Source organism: Netta rufina (assembly GCF_964035555.1).
Source record: "Netta rufina genome assembly, chromosome: 1".
Classification (NCBI taxonomy): Eukaryota; Metazoa; Chordata; class Aves; order Anseriformes; family Anatidae; genus Netta; species Netta rufina.
The window spans coordinates 134,649,649-134,668,260 of NC_140123.1; the positions used below are offsets into that span (position 1 = coordinate 134,649,649).

Below are 18,612 nucleotides of genomic sequence, written 5' to 3' on the forward strand. Positions count from 1 at the left end.
TTGCAATGGCGGGCACTCCACAAACAGGAGAGAGCGCATCTACTAGTTCCAAAACACAGTTTATATACTTTTTGATGACAGGACCCTCCCCTGTTTCCCCACTGAGTGGGTAATCCAGGTTCACAATCTATCTGATGCTTCACAAACAATGCATGGCCTTCAGTTGCCGGCCTGTTAAATTTCAAATTTCTTTTGACATTTTTACTGCTTGAAGTGGTAATGTTTCTTCACTTACCTGACTTAACTTCACACCGTGATTTTCACCTAATTGTCCTAAGGAGTCTGGTTGTCTGCATTTTACAAGGTCACCTGCTAAGTTTTCTTATCACTGTAAGCATATCTCAGTACCACATTCCCTCCTTCTAAACAATGTAACTCTGCAAAAACAACATTTATATTCCCACAGTTGTTACAGCCCAAATGCTCTCCACATTTCAAAGAGACAGAGTAAAAACCAAACAGAAAATATTAGCACCAAATATTAGCACCAAAACAGTCTTTAAAAAACAGAGGAAAAGCTCACTAAAGAGGAACTCAAGAAAACTTGCCTGCAGACAGAAGCAACTTTGAGGTTTTGGGGCTAAGCAAGCCAAACAAACAACAAGAACTTCAGGGGAAAAAACCCTGGTTTACAGACAAAAGTCTAGGAACACTGATCTGAAAACTGTGAAAATTGGACAATAGAGTCTTAATATTTGTTAGTAAGAGCCTTGAGTATCTTCTGTGCAAACAGAAGCAAAGTGCAGTTATTCCAGAAACTCTTTCTAAAGATTGTCTCTGACTGCCTTTGCAACTATGAAGGGGTAAACCAGAGTGCACACAAACTCTGGGAAAGGATATCCTTAAACTACTAGGAACCTGCAGAAGAGCAAATAAAGTTGGAATGTTTCACACTTTTGATTTGACTACTTTAAGGAGAGAGCTTTTCAAAAGGACTACCTCATAGACAATACTATAAAATGCAAGAGAATGTTTAGTGTGCTCCTGCATTTATGTGAAGATTTAAAATATGGCATCACTGATGGGATCTAAACATATATGATATCTAAGCATAACCAGCGGAGTGCCAACTAAAGAAAAATTTGCTTGCACCACCACAGTCCTATTTCTACAGTAAAAGATAACAAGGTATTTAAGAAATATTTAACTTTAAATTCAAGGCATTAATGATCATTTATGCCATCACTGTGCAGTGATCCACATTTTAAAACAGTATATCTAGAATCCCAAGAGAGCAGGTAAAATGACTTTTCCAAAGCATTACCTGAAAATGGTTCAAAATATTTTTACAGTTTTATAAAGAAAAACGGTAACACGTGAAAATACAGCATTTGAAGACTGAAAGTCAGTAACAGTGGAGGAAGGGCTCTCTGCTTCATGAATCCTAGGGTCCTGGATAGGATGATAGGCTGAAAACCACTCTGTTATGTGATGCAAAGCGTTTTTTGTTTGTTTGTTTGTTTGTTTTTTGGGGGGGGTGCCATCCCATATATTGAAGCGGTAAGCTTTATAAGAGCGTGTTCTTTGTGAAAAGTTCGTTGTTTTAATTTCAGGTCGGGGTATTTCCACCTGCTGGCTTGGCATCCTAAGATTCAGGTTACAGTGTTCAGGTCCTTCTGACGGCACTCATTGTCACCGTTACTGCCCTACGGCCACACGAGCACTGCACATCGTGCAAAAGCGCTTGGAGACCACTGTTTTAAACCTACAGGGGAGATCATCACCTTCTCCTCAGTGGCTTCCAGCTACAACCCCACGGTTTAATCACGCGGGGCGGAAGGCAGGCGACGAGCCGGGCTCTGGCCGCGAACCTACCGCCACCGTGACCCGCGGGCTGCCCTCCCCCCAGCAACGGCTCAGCCAACGGCCGCAACCGCCGCGCGCGCACGTGACCCCCCATTTCGAACAGCCGCCCGCCCGTCACACCGAGCATGCGCCATACGAGAGGCGGCGGTCGGGCGAGGGGCGCATGCGCGCTGTCGCAGAGCCAGGGGGACGGTGTCCGCCTGGTGCCTCGGCGCGCGGCTCGCCGCCTTCCCGCAGGCACAAAATGGCGGCGACGGCCGCCTGAGGCTGGGCGGCGGCGTCGGGAAGCCCGGCAGGGGGATGCTGAGCGGGGTCCGGAGCCCGAAAGGCCGCGAGCAGGCTCTGACAGCCACCCGCAGCAGCCTCGGCCCCGTAGCGAGCGTCGCTCCCCGCGAGGGGAGGCGTCCAGGGGGTAAGTGGCGGCACCGTCCCCTGTGTCTGGCCCGCGAGAGAAGGCGCGGGTTTCCCGCAGGGCGTAGGGCAGGATCGGTCTGAAAAAGTGCCGCTCTCCCCGCCCCAACACCCAAACGAGGCCGTGTTTGCTGGGAGGGTGCTGCTGGGCAGCCCCCGGGGCCTCACGGACACGCATAGCGTTGCGAAGGGCGGGCGGCGCCTTGGGGAGGGCAGTACCGGCGGTTGGGGGAAGTGCGAGCTGCCGTTAACGGCTGGGGGAAGGGAGGAAAGGACGGACCTCCCTGGTGCGGCTGCAGGACTCCTGGCGAGGGAGCCAGAGGGACCGCGCGTGCTGCGGCAGGAGGCTGCGCTAAAATGGAGCAGTGCCTCGGGAAGGGGGAAACTCGGCTCTGCGCCCGCCTGGTCTCGGGGCTTTTGGCACTGCCAGGAGCCCCGGGTGCGTCCTGCCTTGGAGCAGGAGTTAAAAAGTGGCTGCAGTGCACATGGCATCTTCACGTGGCGTGGCTGAAGGCTTCTCAGCGTGGATGAGGGACTAATGACTTCTTTTGCTCCCCGGTTTTAGGTCGTGCATTCCAGATTCCAGTAGGGCAGGTTTTTAAGCCTTACAGTAAGTAAACTGTTCTGTGGAATGCAGATGTTAAAATTCAGACTTGTCATAATGTTACATGAAGTAAGATCTAGTAAATAACTTACTAGATGGGTTGCAGTAGCTCAACAAAAACTCTCTGTTGTGCTTCTTGAGTAAAAAGCTGTTTCTCAAAGTACTCCCATCTCGACCTGTTCAGAACACTTGGTACAAAAACTTCTTGAAGGTTGTCCTGTATATGTAGAAAACATCAAATAGAGATGGCTTTGTGTTGCTTCTTTCACAGGTTAGAAATGTCTAGAATTCTCTTGCTGCTGTCTTTGTGTATGTTAGGCACTCTTGTCTGCTCCTATTTTCAGTACTGATCTAGAAAAATGTAAACAGAGGTAGGTGTAAAGAACCTGGAGCCTAGGCCAATTTGGTTAGTGCTTTTTCCTTTTAGTTGAGAATATGCTTTCTGGTAAACATAGTGCTTGTAATGCTTTAGTGGCTAGCGTCAAGAGTGGTAATTTGATTTTCTGTGGGGTCTGATGGAGTAATTCTAGGTTACAGTCTCACAAGCCTTTGGGCTGTGGCTGCTGCCAAAGAGATGCAGTCTTGCCTTCCTCTGATGTGTTTGTATATACTCTTGTGGGAAGCTATATCACAGAACCAATTTAAAAAAAAAAAAAAGTATTTTTAGTTTTTTCATTGGCTTAGATTTAAACAGCCAGTCTGCAGAGAATCATGAGTTGCATAGTAGGACACCTGCTTTATGTATGGTGTGGGTTATGCCATTTAAAACTATTTATATAAACCAGTCTTTGTCACTGCCCTTATGAAAGATCCTAATAACTTTGCTTGTGAAATTTGTGTGTCAGACCAAAACTCACTGCTTTGACTTATGACCTTTGTAAGACTGCTGTGCAGATTTACTGTTCTGTTTAAAAATATTTAATTGGCTAAGCAAGATGTTCTGTAATCATGTATTGTCATTTTTGGCTCTGAAATTCAACTATTTGTGGATTTATCTTCTGTCCAGGTCTCAGTCATAAACCTAAGATTTATTTATATTTTTTTTAGGAATTTTAATTCTTGCACTTGCTTAAGACTTGTGTTGCTATAAAACTACATCTTCTGAAAAAAAGAATGTAGATAAAACTACGTTCTCTGAAAAGCTTTCATATTAATGTCAGATGATAAAATCATAGTCAAAATAACTTCTTTCCATTTAAAACTTTAGTAATTGTTTGCCAAGTCTTTCAGATAAAATAACATAGCTGGATTCGTTCTTGTGTTTTGAGCACAGCTAATGAATTGTACTTTACTAAAATGGAAGTTGGAAGTTAAAACTACAAGCATTACTTCTCCAGAGTTGCTTTTGCTTTACATTGCAGAGTTACAACTCTGTAAGTAATGCAAGCAACAGTTAGCTGCTTACATTAGTTAATCTAAAACCAGTAACACATCTTAGGTGTCTTTTAGAGGAAAAGTCACCTATTCATTTGCAATAGATTTTTTTTTTTTCCAACATTCTCATTAATGTCCTAGCAACCCTGTTTTTCATAGCAGAATATGTTAATCTTTAACCAAAGTAAGCTGGCTGGCAGTTGCTTCAGTAGGTCCTTACCAGTATTCATTTTAGGTGCTGTCAAGCAACTTTACTCTTGCAAGACTCTTGGTGTTTACCTTGGGTATCCTGAAGGAAGATGGACTGGGATATGGGATCTTTTAACCAGATCCTTTTTTATGTGTTCAGTGTTTTTTTTTTTTTTTGTTTGTTTTTTCCCCAGCCCTTCAGAGTAAGCAGTGACAAGGAATAGGTCATAGGACTGAAAGGATGTTTTTTTAGACAGCTCAGCTGCTAAACAGTTAACCTGTAGTTGAACTGCATGTTTCTATTGTTGCTTAAATTTAATATCAAGTTTGGCTAATAACCACAACTCCAGTTTTTGTCCAGTATTGTCCAGTGCTATTTATTGTTTTTAAAAACACTCGGTTTTCAACGGTCATTCCAATTTTGACTGATTTCTGTATGAACTCTGATTCTCGTTACTTGCTCTGAATAATGCAAATCAGGGTTGCTTAGAATTTAATTCCTGTGTAGTTGATTCTCTGCATTTCTGATTGTTTTTATACACAGGCGTGGAAGAATGGCAAAGAGAATTGCAGAAAAGGAACTGACTGACAGAAACTGGGATCAGGAGGATGAAGCTGAGGAGGTAAACGATACATTTTGATTTTTTTTTTTTTTTTCCCTGCAGGAGGTAGCAGGATAGTTATTTACGTGCGCTATTCATCTTGTGGGTGAAATCTACAGTGAAATTGGTTGAAAGTGTATTAAAGATTATTTTATATAACTTAGTTATTTTTAATAAAGCTTCCAGTATATGCAGACCATGTGGCAAAGCAGCTTTTAACAGTTAAAACGACATTAGTGGCTTAAAGGAAAGCAACTTTACATTTTTAAAGGGAAACCCAGTCATGTTAGAATGTATAGTACTTTTGAACCCTCCAGCTGTGTGATGGACATTTATTCAGTTCACAAGAAAAGTGGTTTCTTGAAATTTCTTGAAATAGTTGATTTTAAGTTTCACTGACATAATCCAGTCTGGATATTTTTCTTCATATCTCTACCAGCTGTTTTATAGGTCAGTAGTAGTTAATTTCATAAGTATGTTAGTTTGGAGTGCTTAGCAGAATGCCCCTACACAGCCAGGGAGCTTAAGTAAACAGTCAAATGAGACGCTTCATCTGGTTTTAAACAGACTTTCATGTTAGTGTCTCGTATTTATTTAAGACCTGTGTTTCATCTCTAAACAAATTATGCTAGCTTCTATGCTACTAAAAATATTGAATGCTTAGGCTTATAGAATGTAAGAAAGAAAACTGATAGTACTCTTTCAGAAATATGAATATAAAGAAACTTAATTTCCTCATTTATTTTGGGGGTAGGAATTAATAATGATCTACCTTCCCTAATAACTGAACTTCCAAGATTGTGGAATATTGTCAATATATCTCAATATGCCTCCTCCAAGCTGAATATTGTTTGTAACAGTGCAATACTGACAGATTACCTTCAGCAGAGATACTATTTTCTTGTTTAAAAAAAAACACACAAAATTTCTTGAATGATTTGTCTTAGAAAAATTGCAGTCTGTATGAAAGGAAATTAGATGTAGAACAGGGAAGACAGAACTGTGACAGTATCAACAGTACTATAATATTTTTATATTTTACTAATCACAGTACTGTAATTTTTTTCATTCCTCAGTTGTTAGTTTTTGAACACATCTGTAACATTTTTCCCTACCTCAGCATCTCAGCCATTTCTTCAGACTGATACTTTTATGCATTCTGAGAATTTCACTAATGATTTCATAACTTCTTCTCAAAGGTGGGAACCTTCTCACTGGCTAGTGAGGAAGTCCTGAAGAACAGAGCTATTAAAAAAGCAAAGCGCCGAAATGTTGGATCAGAGGTAATGTAATCACTGAACATGATTGTCATAGTTTGACTCAATTGCAAAATATGTCATAAGTGTTCAAATTTTTTACTTTGGGCCTGTAACAGTACTACATAAAATTATAATTTAAAGGGTATATGCAACTATTCAACTCCCTGCGCTTCCCGTCTTTGCAGGGGTAAAAGCCTGGAAATCAAAAGATACTAGTTAACCATACTGGAGGGCTGGAGGATGTCCAAGGCAGGCATTAAACAAGTAAAAGCCAAATTGTTACGTTGACGTGAGAGTGAAAGAGATGTTTCTTTTAAAGAATGATAATGTTCTTTCCCACTGAAGAGCTTTAGTGCCTCCTACTCTTTGCAATAACAAATGAACACAGAAAGGAAGTTGGACTTTGTTGTGGGTCCTTTCAAAAATCCTCGACAGATGCTTTGTCATATATATCTTTCTGTGCTCTCTCAAGAGTGCACGTTCCGTGTTAGAAACAGGGCAGAAATTTTACCTGTCATCATGACTTGCTTTTCAATAGAATCATTAAGGTTGGAACAGACCTTCAAGATCATCTGGTACAACCATCACCCTACCGCCAACATCACCCACTAAACCATGTCCATAAGCACCACATCCAACCTTTCCTTTAGATAGAACAGGACTAGGCACAGTTACAGGTTAGGTTACTTTCTCTTGTGCTCTTCACTTTCCTTCTGTTCTAGCCAATATAAATTGTGTCCCATCCCACTTCTGCCTATGGTAGTTTTAGCCACAGAGGTGGTAGAGGACTCTGATGTAAGGAAAAAAACAAAAAACAAAAAAACAAAAAACAAAAACCAGAACTTGAACAGGAGAGATTCAGGGACAATAGCAAATGGAAAAACAATTGGTTGAGAAAGGGGACTAGATGATTGCAAAAGAAATAGTCAGAAGGCTGGGAGTTAACTGTTATGGATCAGAGCTGGAAGAAAAGGTAGGGTAGGCTAGACAAAGTCTAAAAAGCAGAAGAGATGGCAGAACAGCTGAGTCTGCATGATAAATCTGTGAAACATTTACAAAAACGAACTTGAAATTTGCTGAAGTTCCTAAATGAAGCAAGCAGAATGCTACAGAGACTGCTGTTTAACTGGAATGTCCAGAGAGAGAGGTAGGACTGAACAAAGACAAAAATAAAAATAGCTAACTAGAATACAGCTCTCGCCTTGGAAGGTTCCTCAGAGTGTGCTGTGCACATGCCTCCCACACCAGAGGTTGCAAAGCACTTCTCAAGAATACCATAAGGCAACCTTTAGGTCCTACTTGACAGTAAGAGACAAAAAGCTGTAACCGTAATTGGACCATATCTTAGGGATATGGTTTAGTGGGGACTGTTAGCGTTAGGTCAGAGGTTGGACTTGATGATCTTGAGGTCTCTTCCAACCTAGAAATTCTGTGATTCTGTGATTCTGTGATTCTGTGAAATGAGGAATTGAGGACTTAATTGGAAAAAGTAAAGCACGAAGGGAAGCAGAGCCCAGACCCGTGAGGCCAGATACTGGAAATGAACCTACAGTTGCGAAGTTCTGCTATTTCTAAGTAACAAAAGCAGATGAAACTTGGAAACGATTCTCCTTTTCCTCTGACTGTTGTCTAAAGACATTGGAAGTAGAGAATTTCTACTCCAGTAATATGTATGTCCTCACTACCTCAAAAGATGTTATATGTAGTAGCTAAAAGTAGCAGTACCTGTTTGGATGCTAATCGTGCTGTATGACCCTATTCTAAAAACATGTAAGAAACTACACCATAAAATATTATGGTCATAAAGATCATGTTCAGAACTAGGTAATGAAAAAGTCGCAGAAAGCATACGTGTTACTTTATCAAGTTTTCCCATCAGTGACATAGGAATATTTTTTGTAAGTCACTTATGTTACACAGGTGACTATAAAATACACTGTTTTGATGAGTGGTTTGAAGTGTTGGACTCTTAACTGTGGTTGTAAATGTTAAAAGTTCCTGAAAATAAGCCTACAATTATATATTGGTAGGTAATTATTTAAAGAAAACAAAATGCTTTGAATCTCTAAATAGGTAATCAGACACATCCACTGCTCTAAACAGCTTCTAGGTATCCACTTCCTATAACTAGTTTATTTTCATTCCAAACATCTGAGTCTTTTAAAAATAGCAGCAGTATGTGTCATAAGGAAGCTATTAACTCTGTTTACATAGCTGACTTAGAGTAAGGGACATGAAATGACACACTGAACAAGGGTAAAATAAATGGAATATCAAGTGAGGATAGAAGTATAGAGGTATATGTAACTGGTTGTCTTTTTCTCTTTTCTCCCCAGCCTGAAGGTGGAGGAGCATTTAAAGGGTTTAAAGGCTTTATGTTGCCTTCTGGAAAAGGAGGCAGTGGCTTCAGTGGGTTTGGTAATGGTGCAGGAATAAAGCCCTTAGAAGGCCTGTCTAATGGAAGCAGTAGTATCTCTAGTACTCCTCCGTTCAGCAGTTTGAAGACAACCTCTGAAACGCAATCTGTATTTGGTAAGTTTTAAATAAGCATGTGTATTCATCAGAAAATTCAGCCATAAATTCTGTAGGGTAAGGTAATGATGGAATTTGATTTTTCACTAGCCCTGTAGTTCTGCTTTAATGTTTCAAGACTTGATCTTTGTAAAATTTCCTAGAGATTTTTATACTAGTGGAGAGACAAGGTATCAAATACATGCAGTTTTAAGAGGTGGAAAGTGAAGTCATTCTTGATGTAATACTGGAGATAAAACCTTTTTAGAGGTAAAGGTGATGGAACACATTTGCTATCGCACACTTTGAAACTCTGCTATCTAGCATACAGTGTCATGATGCAACACACTACACTGTAATAACTGAACAGAACTAATAGATATAATACAGAGGTAATGGAAATATTAGCTTAGGGTTTCATGAGAAATGCAGTTTGTAGGAGAAAAAAAAAAAAACAAACACAACTCTAAACCATGTTTTTCTTTTAATAGGATCAACCATATCAAATGGTCCGGCTACTACTGCATTTACTGAAAAGAAGGCTGCAAGCCCAAAAGCTAATGGTGGCAGCCAACCATCATCTTCTGGCTATACTCAGAGTAAAGTCTGCAGCTCTAGTGTTTATCACAAACAGTTAGCAGCTTTAAACTGTTCTGTGCGTGACTGGATAGTTAAGCATGTAAACACAAACCCCTTGTGTGATCTGACACCCATCTTTAGAGACTATGAGAAGTATTTAGCAACTATTGAACAACAACATGGAAGCAGTAGTGATAGTGGATCTGAAAATGAAAGCAGCAAGACACCTGGCACTCAGTCTATTTCCACATTTGGGAATTCAAAGCTACAGCAAGGATCAACATTTTTGTTTAACAACAAAACTGAGAATACCTCGGACAAAAAACCTGAAGTTACAGCAGAAAAAAGAGGCCCATCATTAGGAGCTACATCAACTGTCTCATTTAATTTTGGCAAGAGTGTCGACAGTTCTGTTTTGGGTTCCCTTGGCTCAGGAACACTTAGTAGTTTCTCATTCTCTCCTGGAAATTCAGGTTTGTTTGGAAAAGACACAAACCCAACAAAGTCTCTAACTGCAGCATCCACCAATGTGTTAGAAGCTCAGACAGAAAGTGGGAATAGTGATGATAAAGGTAAAATCTATTTTCAAAAACCATTTTAATGGTAAATGGTGAATGATTGTGACTGTTATTTCATCTGCAAAGATGAAATAACACTAAGTTGAACTAAGTTACTGAATTTGAAAACTGCAAAATTTTACTAGCAATGTGGAATTCTAAGTATTGCATGCTGCTTAAGTAACACTCAAAGTATGATTACCAAGACCTGTGCATGTCTGTCAAATTTATACTCTCTGTAATAGAATGTTTTATTTTAGCTGAATATAAGACTTGAAACAATGAAAACTTAAAACAACTGGTATGTTCAGCTTTGAGCCTGTGGGACACTTCATACCTGGTGCCTTTCCCCAATAGATTAATTAAAAGATCCCTCGTGATTTCATACATCTTATTTACCAGACCACAAGAGACAATAAAATTGCATGCTACTTGAAAGTTTTTAGCTAATTTGGGTATAGTCAGCTATAGAAATGCTATAGCAGCTGTAGGGACTGGAAAGGCATAATCCTGTCCCTGTTTCTTGGCTGTCACTCCTGCACCTGATTACCCTTCCCCCAAATTAAACTTAGTCTCTGCGGGTATGTATAATTTGTAAAGGCTACTCTTGGAAATTTTACAACTGTTTTTCCCTATCAAGAGGCTTTAACTTAAATTTTACTCATTAAACTTTGTATTTTAATTTGTTTTTTGATTGTTTAATGGCTGGGTATTTTCATTCAGTTTAAATTGAAGGTGAGCATGAAGTTGTTTGAGGCATGCGGCTGAATGAAAATAAGGACTTTTTCTGTAGGTAAAGCTTCTTTAGAGCCCACATTGACTTAAAGGTATTTTGGCAATTACTGACAGGCTCTGCATGCTTATGTAACATACAGCATGCATAAACTAGTTCTAATTAACAAGCCAAAACACCTTCCAGATTATATGCTTATGACATTAACATATGGGATGTATTAAAACTTTTTATTTAAAAGATGGAGAAGAGAAGGAAGAAGAGCCACCAAAAGTCATTGTTAATGAAATAAAAGAGGATGATGCTTTCTACTCAAAGAAGTAAGTGACGTTACCTTAGAATAGCAAATTGAAAATATAATTCATATCTATGTTTTGCTATTAACCACTGCAGGGTAAAAATTAATGACATGTTCTTGACTTCCTAGTTAATAAAGTTTCTTAGGAAGCTATGTAGAACAGGAAGTTCCACTTGTAAAAAGGTACTTACAAAGATAAGTAGGATCTTAGTAATATTGTGTCTTGGACACAGCTGTGATCACCATTTGTGATCATTTTTTTTTAAGTGATCAAAAAAATTTCTGTCTTCATCAGCTTTTGTAAGCTTAAATTGTAGGGCATGTACTACAGAAATAACTTACAGTACTTTCAAAACCAGTTGGATGCTTAGTTATTTGTGTAACCTAAACTACAACTCTTCAGCTGGAAAATACAAACTGTTGTATGAAGGAGTTAATAAGTTGTACTTCTAATGTTAAAGTGAGATTAACTCCACCTCAAACAGTTTTTCAAATCACGTTTAGTAGTCCAAGTAATTGTATGTCTGCTTAACACTTGGCAGAGAATTTTCATGTACAAAAGCGGTTTAATTTATCTATGAGAAGTTGCAAACCAATTTATTAAGAATGGTGTTAGGTTTGTTGTTTTAAGACAAGCTCCAGTGTTTTCAAATCTTATGTAGAGGTCCTATTATAAGTCCAGATAATACAGTAAGTTTGTAGTGTTTTGCAATCACTGTTTTAAAATAGTGCCTAACAGTAATTACAGCTGCTACTCCTTAATTATTCCTGATAGATCCTGAATACAAGTCGCTGTATGTTGTCTTTTTTTCACCTGAAAGTAACATCTTTCATTTCAGTACTGAAAGACTGACCTTCCTTTTTCTGAACTGATAAGTACCATTGTACCGCATCTTGGGGTGCATTAAACACAGCATAGTCAGCTGATCAAAAGAGATGATTCCCCCACTATATATAGTGTTGGTGTGGCCTCATTTTGAATCTTGTGTGCAGTTCAGGGCTTCACAATATAAAAAGGATGTTAAGGTCCTTTACAGTGTCCTGGGGATGTCAACAAAGCTGGTAGGAGGGCTGGTAGGCACGTCCTGTGAGGAGAGGCTTAGGACACTTGGGTTGCCCAGTCTGGCATAAAGGAGCCAAGAGGTAACCTTCCTGCTCTCTGCAGCTCCCTGAGGAAGGGAAATGGAATTGGTTGCTGCTGACAGGATGGTAGGCCGTGTCATAAAGCTGCACTAGGGCAGGTTCAGACTGGATATTAGGAAAAATCTTTACTGCAAGTGTGGTCAGACACTGGAAAAGGCTTCCTAGAAAGGTGGTTGATACCCCAGGGCTGTTGGTGCTCCAGACACTGGGATAATGCCCTCAGTAACAGGCTTTAACTTTTGGTTAGCTCTGAAGAGGTCAGGCAGTTGGATTGAATCTTTGAAAGTCCCTTCCAACTGAACTGTTCTAGTGCATCTGTTAGGCAATGAAACAGTCAAGATCAGGAAGAATAAATGTTTATGCTACTCACAGCATATTAATTGATTATTAAATGGCTTACTGGGAGTCAGGTACATGCATATATCTACATATGTATATATTTGGAGATGTTTGTATTTTATCTCTGCATATCTACACAAACTAGGTTTGCTTTTTTTGTGCACAGATGCAAACTGTTCTACAAAAAGGATAATGAGTTTAAAGAAAAAGGTGTAGGAACATTACACTTGAAACCAGCAGGAAATGAAAAAACGCAGCTCCTAGTCCGTGCAGATACCAATTTAGGTAAGTAAATTCAATCTACTAATAAGTCCTGATGTAAAATTCCCTGCAAAAAATCCCCTGATTTTGTTACACAGTGTAAGTGATAAGGTTAATGAAAAACTTATTTCTTCTGAATAATCTCAAGCAATTGTATGCCTCCAACAAGTATTCTGAAATAACACACTTTAAGCAGTGCAAGGAAGAAATAGGTTATGATTTCTGTTTGGATACTTTTTTCCCCTTTATGTTTTAGTGGCTGTTCTCTATTCCTGATTTGTTTAAAGGCTTTGAAGCTTGGCTTTAAGATGCCACAATCATGTATAAACGTATCAGAGGTGTGAAGAATGAAGATCAACATATTTCCTGCTAAGATGCAGGCAAACTGTCACATGTTTTGATATTAATTGTTGAGAAAATTTATTGCCTCTTAGTACCTCACTTCAGCAAATGTGAATATGGAGTTCACAAGTGCTTCACAACTTCAGCAAAACAGAATAAATTATGCATATAAAAGATGTGAGAACTTAAGCCATGGTGTACCTGTAGGTCACCGATAAAATCTCAGTTTCACTTTCTATAGTGTTCCGGTAAGCCTATAAAAACCTTCTGCAGACCCATTAGGTGAAGCTTTCAAATGTCTGGTGAGATTGGGATTCCTGTGTCAGTCACTTCTAAATCATTTACTTGTTTTGATGGAGACGAGGTTCCATCAAGGCAGTTCTTCTTAGCAATAAAACTGAAGGCAGATGTATGGCAGAGCTGTCATTGCTCTCAGCATTTCTTTAGGGGTTTGAATGAGTAGAGCAGGGGAAAACTTGTTTTTTCCAACTTGCATGCCCTATAACAGAAGTCTTTGTTTTTACTCAGCTGATACTAATCTTCATTATGTTGATTTAATTCCCTCTACTTTCATCTGAGGTGATGTATCAGGAAATCCCTTTTAAGCTCATACACTTTTAAGACATGTTAGTTTGGTGTCTTCAAGCATTGGTTTGTACAAGCTGCTACAGTCATAGTGATGCACACTTTCCTTTTTTACTATCTTCACACAGTGCTGTAATCGTTTCCTAAAATCTGTGTTTGAAAAACTGAACAGGAAAGGAAGGCAAAGACTGACTTTCCTAAATGCTACTACCATGTTCTGAACTACTTACCAGGCTTACAGAATGGGTCCATCTTCTGTTGAAGTAGATTTTGAGCTTCTTTTCAATTGTTTTAATACACCACTAATACTGAGTGTCTCATACTCATGACAGAATTTAAGAAGTTGACATAAAGCTGTTATTAGTAACTTGGTGGTATCAACAGCAGTTGTGGTGTATGATTTGAGGATACAAAGTACTTATTCTACAGTGGTTTGTCCATTTTTTGTCTGTATGTGTGTTAAAGCTAACTTTTTGCTTCTGCTTATGGTCTATGCTTAAGAATGAATAACTTGAGTAAGCATAAACTAAGTACTGTGACTTAATTCCTTATTTGCTGATTCTCCCTTTTTTCATTTCCTCTTCCTCGAGTGGCCCTGCTATCATCTGATATTCTTCAGATTCCTCCCTTTAAAAAGGGTGGATATAGTATAGAGATTCCTCATTACTACTAAGGAAACAAATCAGGAACAGTGGCTTTGCACAGATCTTTAGAAAAGAATAAGACAAGTTTATATGGCACTTGTCAATTGCCTTCCTTCAAAACAAACTTAAATTGCTATTTAGTAAGTATACTAACATCCATATTACAGTAAAAGATGGATTTTTTTAACTTTAATTTTTTCTTCTTGCCTATGCAGGAAACATACTGTTGAATGTTATAATTCCATCCAAGATGCCATGTACAAGAACCGGAAAAAACAATGTTCTTATAGTTTGTGTTCCTAATCCACCAGTTGATGAGAACAATCCAGCTGTTCCTGTCACTATGTTAATAAGGGTGAAAACAAGTGAGGACGCAGATGAGTTGCACAAAATCTTACTGGAGAAGAAGGAGGCTTAAGTATATTGCAGTCAGTGATTTCAGAAATTATTGCCAAACTGCTGCTGTTCTTTGTTTTTCTTCCATAACTTCACTTGAACACTTAAATCTTACTCTGATGTTAAGAACTGTTAGAGAAACTCTGGAAAAATCTGTGAGGAAAATCTAAACTAGCTAATAAAAGCTTTAATAGAACACAAGTGTTGGACTGTGCTCCCTTCTTTCAACATCCAAATACAGGACCTCTTCTGGATAAACCACATCGATTTAAATTAAAGCATGTTTTTAACACTGGCCAACTTGACTGAACGGACTGAAATCAGAATAGAAAATTATGGTACCAGAGATTCTTCATAGACTGTGGTGCAATGCAAAACCCTCCTGTTTTGAGAGAATGTTCAAATGTAATTGTTTAAATGGTTTCTGTACTCTGATTTTTAACTTTAACATATTATGTTGAGACTAATTTTTTAAACTGTCACTGATGACAATGTACCCAAACAATAATGATATATATTGTACTGTTTTAACTCTTACAGACTTGTGTGATTTTGGGGGACTTGGAGACTGCATCTCCAGCCATTTAAAACAAAGTTTGCTTGCATAGTCTTGTTGACAGTAGTGTTTCTTAGAGAAGAACTGTCTGTTCTGTTCTTTCTGTAGCAACAAGCTAACACTGTGCAATATTATAAGCAGACAACTGGAAGACTGTTTATCTTGGACCAGAAGCACAGATGGCATTTATCTGACAAGTCAGAGGCAAAGGCTTCTGTCTCCATTATGGTCACTCAGAGGAATTCTTCCCTAATCTGTTGGGCTAAAACTGAAACACAGCAGAGGCAGAGCTGTAAGTGTACGTGTTGTGCTACTTAATTGAAGATAGCTTTTCACAGACAAAATTCAGGATTTTTATAAAACCTTGTCTTGGGCTGCTACTAAGACCGTGTGCACAATTGTATTTCAGTAATTACCCTTCCCCTGTGCTAAAAATACAGTGTGTTACTGTAGTACCTAACACAGAGCAGTAGTTTGCAGCTCTAGAACAAGTTTTCCCTCACAAATAGGGAGCATTTGATATGTAACTGTGTTCAGTAGAGTTAAACCAAGTGGCAATAATTCACAGATCAGAAAATTGTTCTGTTCTGAGTTTCCATCTGGGCTTTAGCAGACTTTTTTTTTTTTTTTTTTTTTTTATCCTTTTCAAACCTTGTCCCAGTTGTCTGAAAACTCCTTCCCTATTAAATATTTTTTTTCTGCTTCATTTCCAGCTCTAGAAAATATCAAAGAGCTAGAGGCTAATGGTTAACTTAAACTGCCCTCGTATTTGTCTCACTGACCAGATTTGGGGTGGTGAAAGAAACATGCCAACCTGCCTCTGGCTAATGGGGCATGGGGAACGCAGGTGAAAGCAGCAGCATGATGCAATTCTCACAGGGACTCTGCAATGCTGAATGGTAGGGAAAAAGCAGCAGTACTTCTTGATGAGATGCAGCACACCTGCTTTCTGCTGCTCTCCATGGGAGAACAAATGGCAGCCTGGATTCCTAATTTACTGCATGCTTCAGGTTAAGGCCTTCTACCCCTTAACTAAAGTAGAAGACCTATAGCCTGCTAGACCAAAGTTAAAAAACAAAGGCCTTTGCTCCCCTTTTAGCTATGCTGAGGTCACAGGAATTGCATTTTCAATATTCAAGTGCAAAAGGAGTGGAGATACCATTTGAAGTATTATTTGAAAGTGGTGCCTTTTGCCTTTTTTTTCTTTTCATCCAGCTTAGTGTTTAACCATTGCAAATAAGTGAGACTTTTTTTTTGGTCTTTCTGATACCTTGATTGGAGGCACAAAAGCTGACAGCTTGCATGTTAATTGTGTATGAATGAAAAACAGAACATTGCCTGAAAATTTACTATAGGCTCAGATTTAACGTCCAAGGGCTCAGTTAATAGTGCATTTGTCTTTTGACTGTAGTGTTCTAAACATGCTTCCATGAAGAGGTGTCTTTAGATTAGGTTGCTGGATGGGGTAAGCGGATTTTTTTTTTATATATCTCACTTTAAGAACAACTCAGTATGGAGCGTTTCAGGGGCCTTAGTTTTATGTTTGTTTACTTCCTCAATCTGATGGCTATATAGATTTAATATATTTATTGAGGTGTGGACCAATTAACTGAAACCACTTAGAGACAAACTGAACTTTCTATGTATCCTTAGTGACTTGCCTCCAAATTGAGGCAGACTTGGTGTTCTGCATGCACATCTTTGGCCTGGTTCTAAAACTGGCAAGTGCATCTTTGTTGTATTCAAGGGTGGCCATTCTGAGCATGAGCACAGAATATTAAAGAAAGATAAATAGAGTAATAAATGTGTTGGAAAACAACATCCATGTCAGCAAGTACTATTTTCTATTAGCTGTGCAAAAGACTAATTGAGATGAGAAATCAAGATTCTTTAGCAATTTACATATTTATCAGTAAAGCCTAACGGAAAGTCATAGGAATCCTGTGTTAATAAGAATGTCAGATATATGTATAAACATATGGTTTTAAAACTTTTAAAGGGGGAAGTTGCCACTAAGAGTAGGAAAGAGTTTTACTGCAAATAAGAGATTGAATCAAAACCATTCATAGTGACTGCAATTACCTGGACTACGAAGCAAGAGAAGGAAGTCAAACTGCACTTGGTCAGGTATAAAGCACAATCCTTCTCTAGGACTGTTAAAAAAAAAAATAAAAAAAAATCACAAATCTTTGATGCTTCAGTTTCTAGTTAAATATTGAAATACATTGTTATTGCAAAAAGCCAGGGATTATTTCATAGGGGGAAAAAAAAAGGCCTAAAAGGAGTTAAAAGCAAGTTGTTATAGCACAGAAATCAATTAATGCCTTCATAACAAAGTGGCATATGCTATACAAGGAAGGAATTTTGATTGGGATTTCAACTCAATGAAGCATTCCTGGTTGGTGCATATTATATTTAACAGCTGGACATCAAATGCCTGATGTTAAAGATGTAAGGGTCCTCCCTAATTTGAGTTAATGCCTTGACTGGTAAAACTGTACGTAGGTGTTGAAGCATCTAATGGATACTATGCATTCTTCCTTTTGCTGTGATTGTGAAATTTCAGCATCTTAGAGATCTTTTCACTCCCACTTTTGTACTCCCCAAAAAAAGTAAATCAAGATTTCAGTTTCTTTTAATTTTCAGAGTCATCACTACGGGAAATTATTATAGTTCGTGTGAATTTTATTTTAAAATACCACATTGCTATATGTATTTTATTTTTTTGTAGTATACTTAAATGATCGATTTGGGAACACAACAGTGAGTGTCTTCCAATAATCTCTGGCTGATGGACATGAAAGTTCAAGTGAAATTTAAAATTCCATATGTTGTGGAACATAAAACAATTAAGAGGTAGGCTTTAGTAACAACTCCCGTTCAGCTCCCTTTGCAGCACCGTAACACTTAAAATGTCCTTAAAATCTTTCTAATGCCTTATTTGTATTTGCTAAAACTTTGTAACTGGTGCCTGTAGGCAAGAAATAACTGACATTAAACAATTTAAAGTGGCATGAGCTAGTATAAATTCAATTAAAATGTTGAATGTGACGATCTGGTAGAGTTTAATAGATTTCAAACTGCTCTGAATTTTTCAGTGGATATTTAATTTTCACATAACTTGTCATGTAATAATGTTTTCATTAGTTCTAACACATTGAGGAAGTGTACAAAAATCCATGGAAAATGTGAATAAACGAATGGGAGAAATGTCTTGTGTGTATTCCTTTCACTTTGACTTTAAACACTATATGAATAAAATGAATTTTACATTCAGTTGCTTGCAGGTGAACTCCAGCCTTGGAAATCCTGCACATGGCTTTACTGCTGCTGGCACATCAGTAACAGCCAGTTCAACAAAACGCTTTCCTGTTGCAAGGAGAGTGAGCTGAATCAGCTCAGAGGGAAGAGCTTGGGTGACCT

At 38.6% G+C, this 18,612-nt stretch overlaps 1 protein-coding gene across 2 annotated transcripts; it reads left to right on the plus strand.

Moving 5' to 3' along the window:
- The first annotated feature begins 1,954 nt into the window (after positions 1–1,954).
- NUP50 (nucleoporin 50) lies at positions 1,955–18,399 on the plus strand. 2 transcript variants are annotated; one of them, XM_084294192.1, is made up of 9 exons: positions 1,955–2,218; positions 2,783–2,827; positions 4,929–5,007; positions 6,186–6,269; positions 8,582–8,777; positions 9,248–9,907; positions 10,867–10,945; positions 12,572–12,690; positions 14,453–18,399. In XM_084294192.1, exons 3-9 carry the CDS (start codon positions 4,939–4,941, stop codon positions 14,653–14,655), a joined length of 1,410 nt encoding a protein of 469 aa, XP_084150318.1. In that variant the 5' UTR covers positions 1,955–2,218; positions 2,783–2,827; positions 4,929–4,938; the 3' UTR covers positions 14,656–18,399. The 2 variants fall into 2 exon arrangements, with proteins under 2 accessions (XP_084150318.1, XP_084150319.1); XM_084294193.1 differs by lacking the exon at positions 2,783–2,827.
- Positions 18,400–18,612: the final 213 nt, after the last annotated feature.

What these genes read in the sequence shown, in the direction of transcription:
- NUP50 (XM_084294192.1), top strand. Translation starts at nt 4,939, where the DNA reads ATGGCAAAGAGAATTGCAGAAAAGGAACTGACTGACAGAAACTGGGAT. An exon ending in TGAAACGCAATCTGTATTTG is followed by an intron (nt 8,778 to 9,247) that starts GTAAGTTTTAAA and finishes TTCTTTTAATAG; the next exon opens with GATCAACCATATCAAATGGT. An exon ending in GATGCTTTCTACTCAAAGAA is followed by an intron (nt 10,946 to 12,571) that starts GTAAGTGACGTT and finishes TTTTGTGCACAG; the next exon opens with ATGCAAACTGTTCTACAAAA.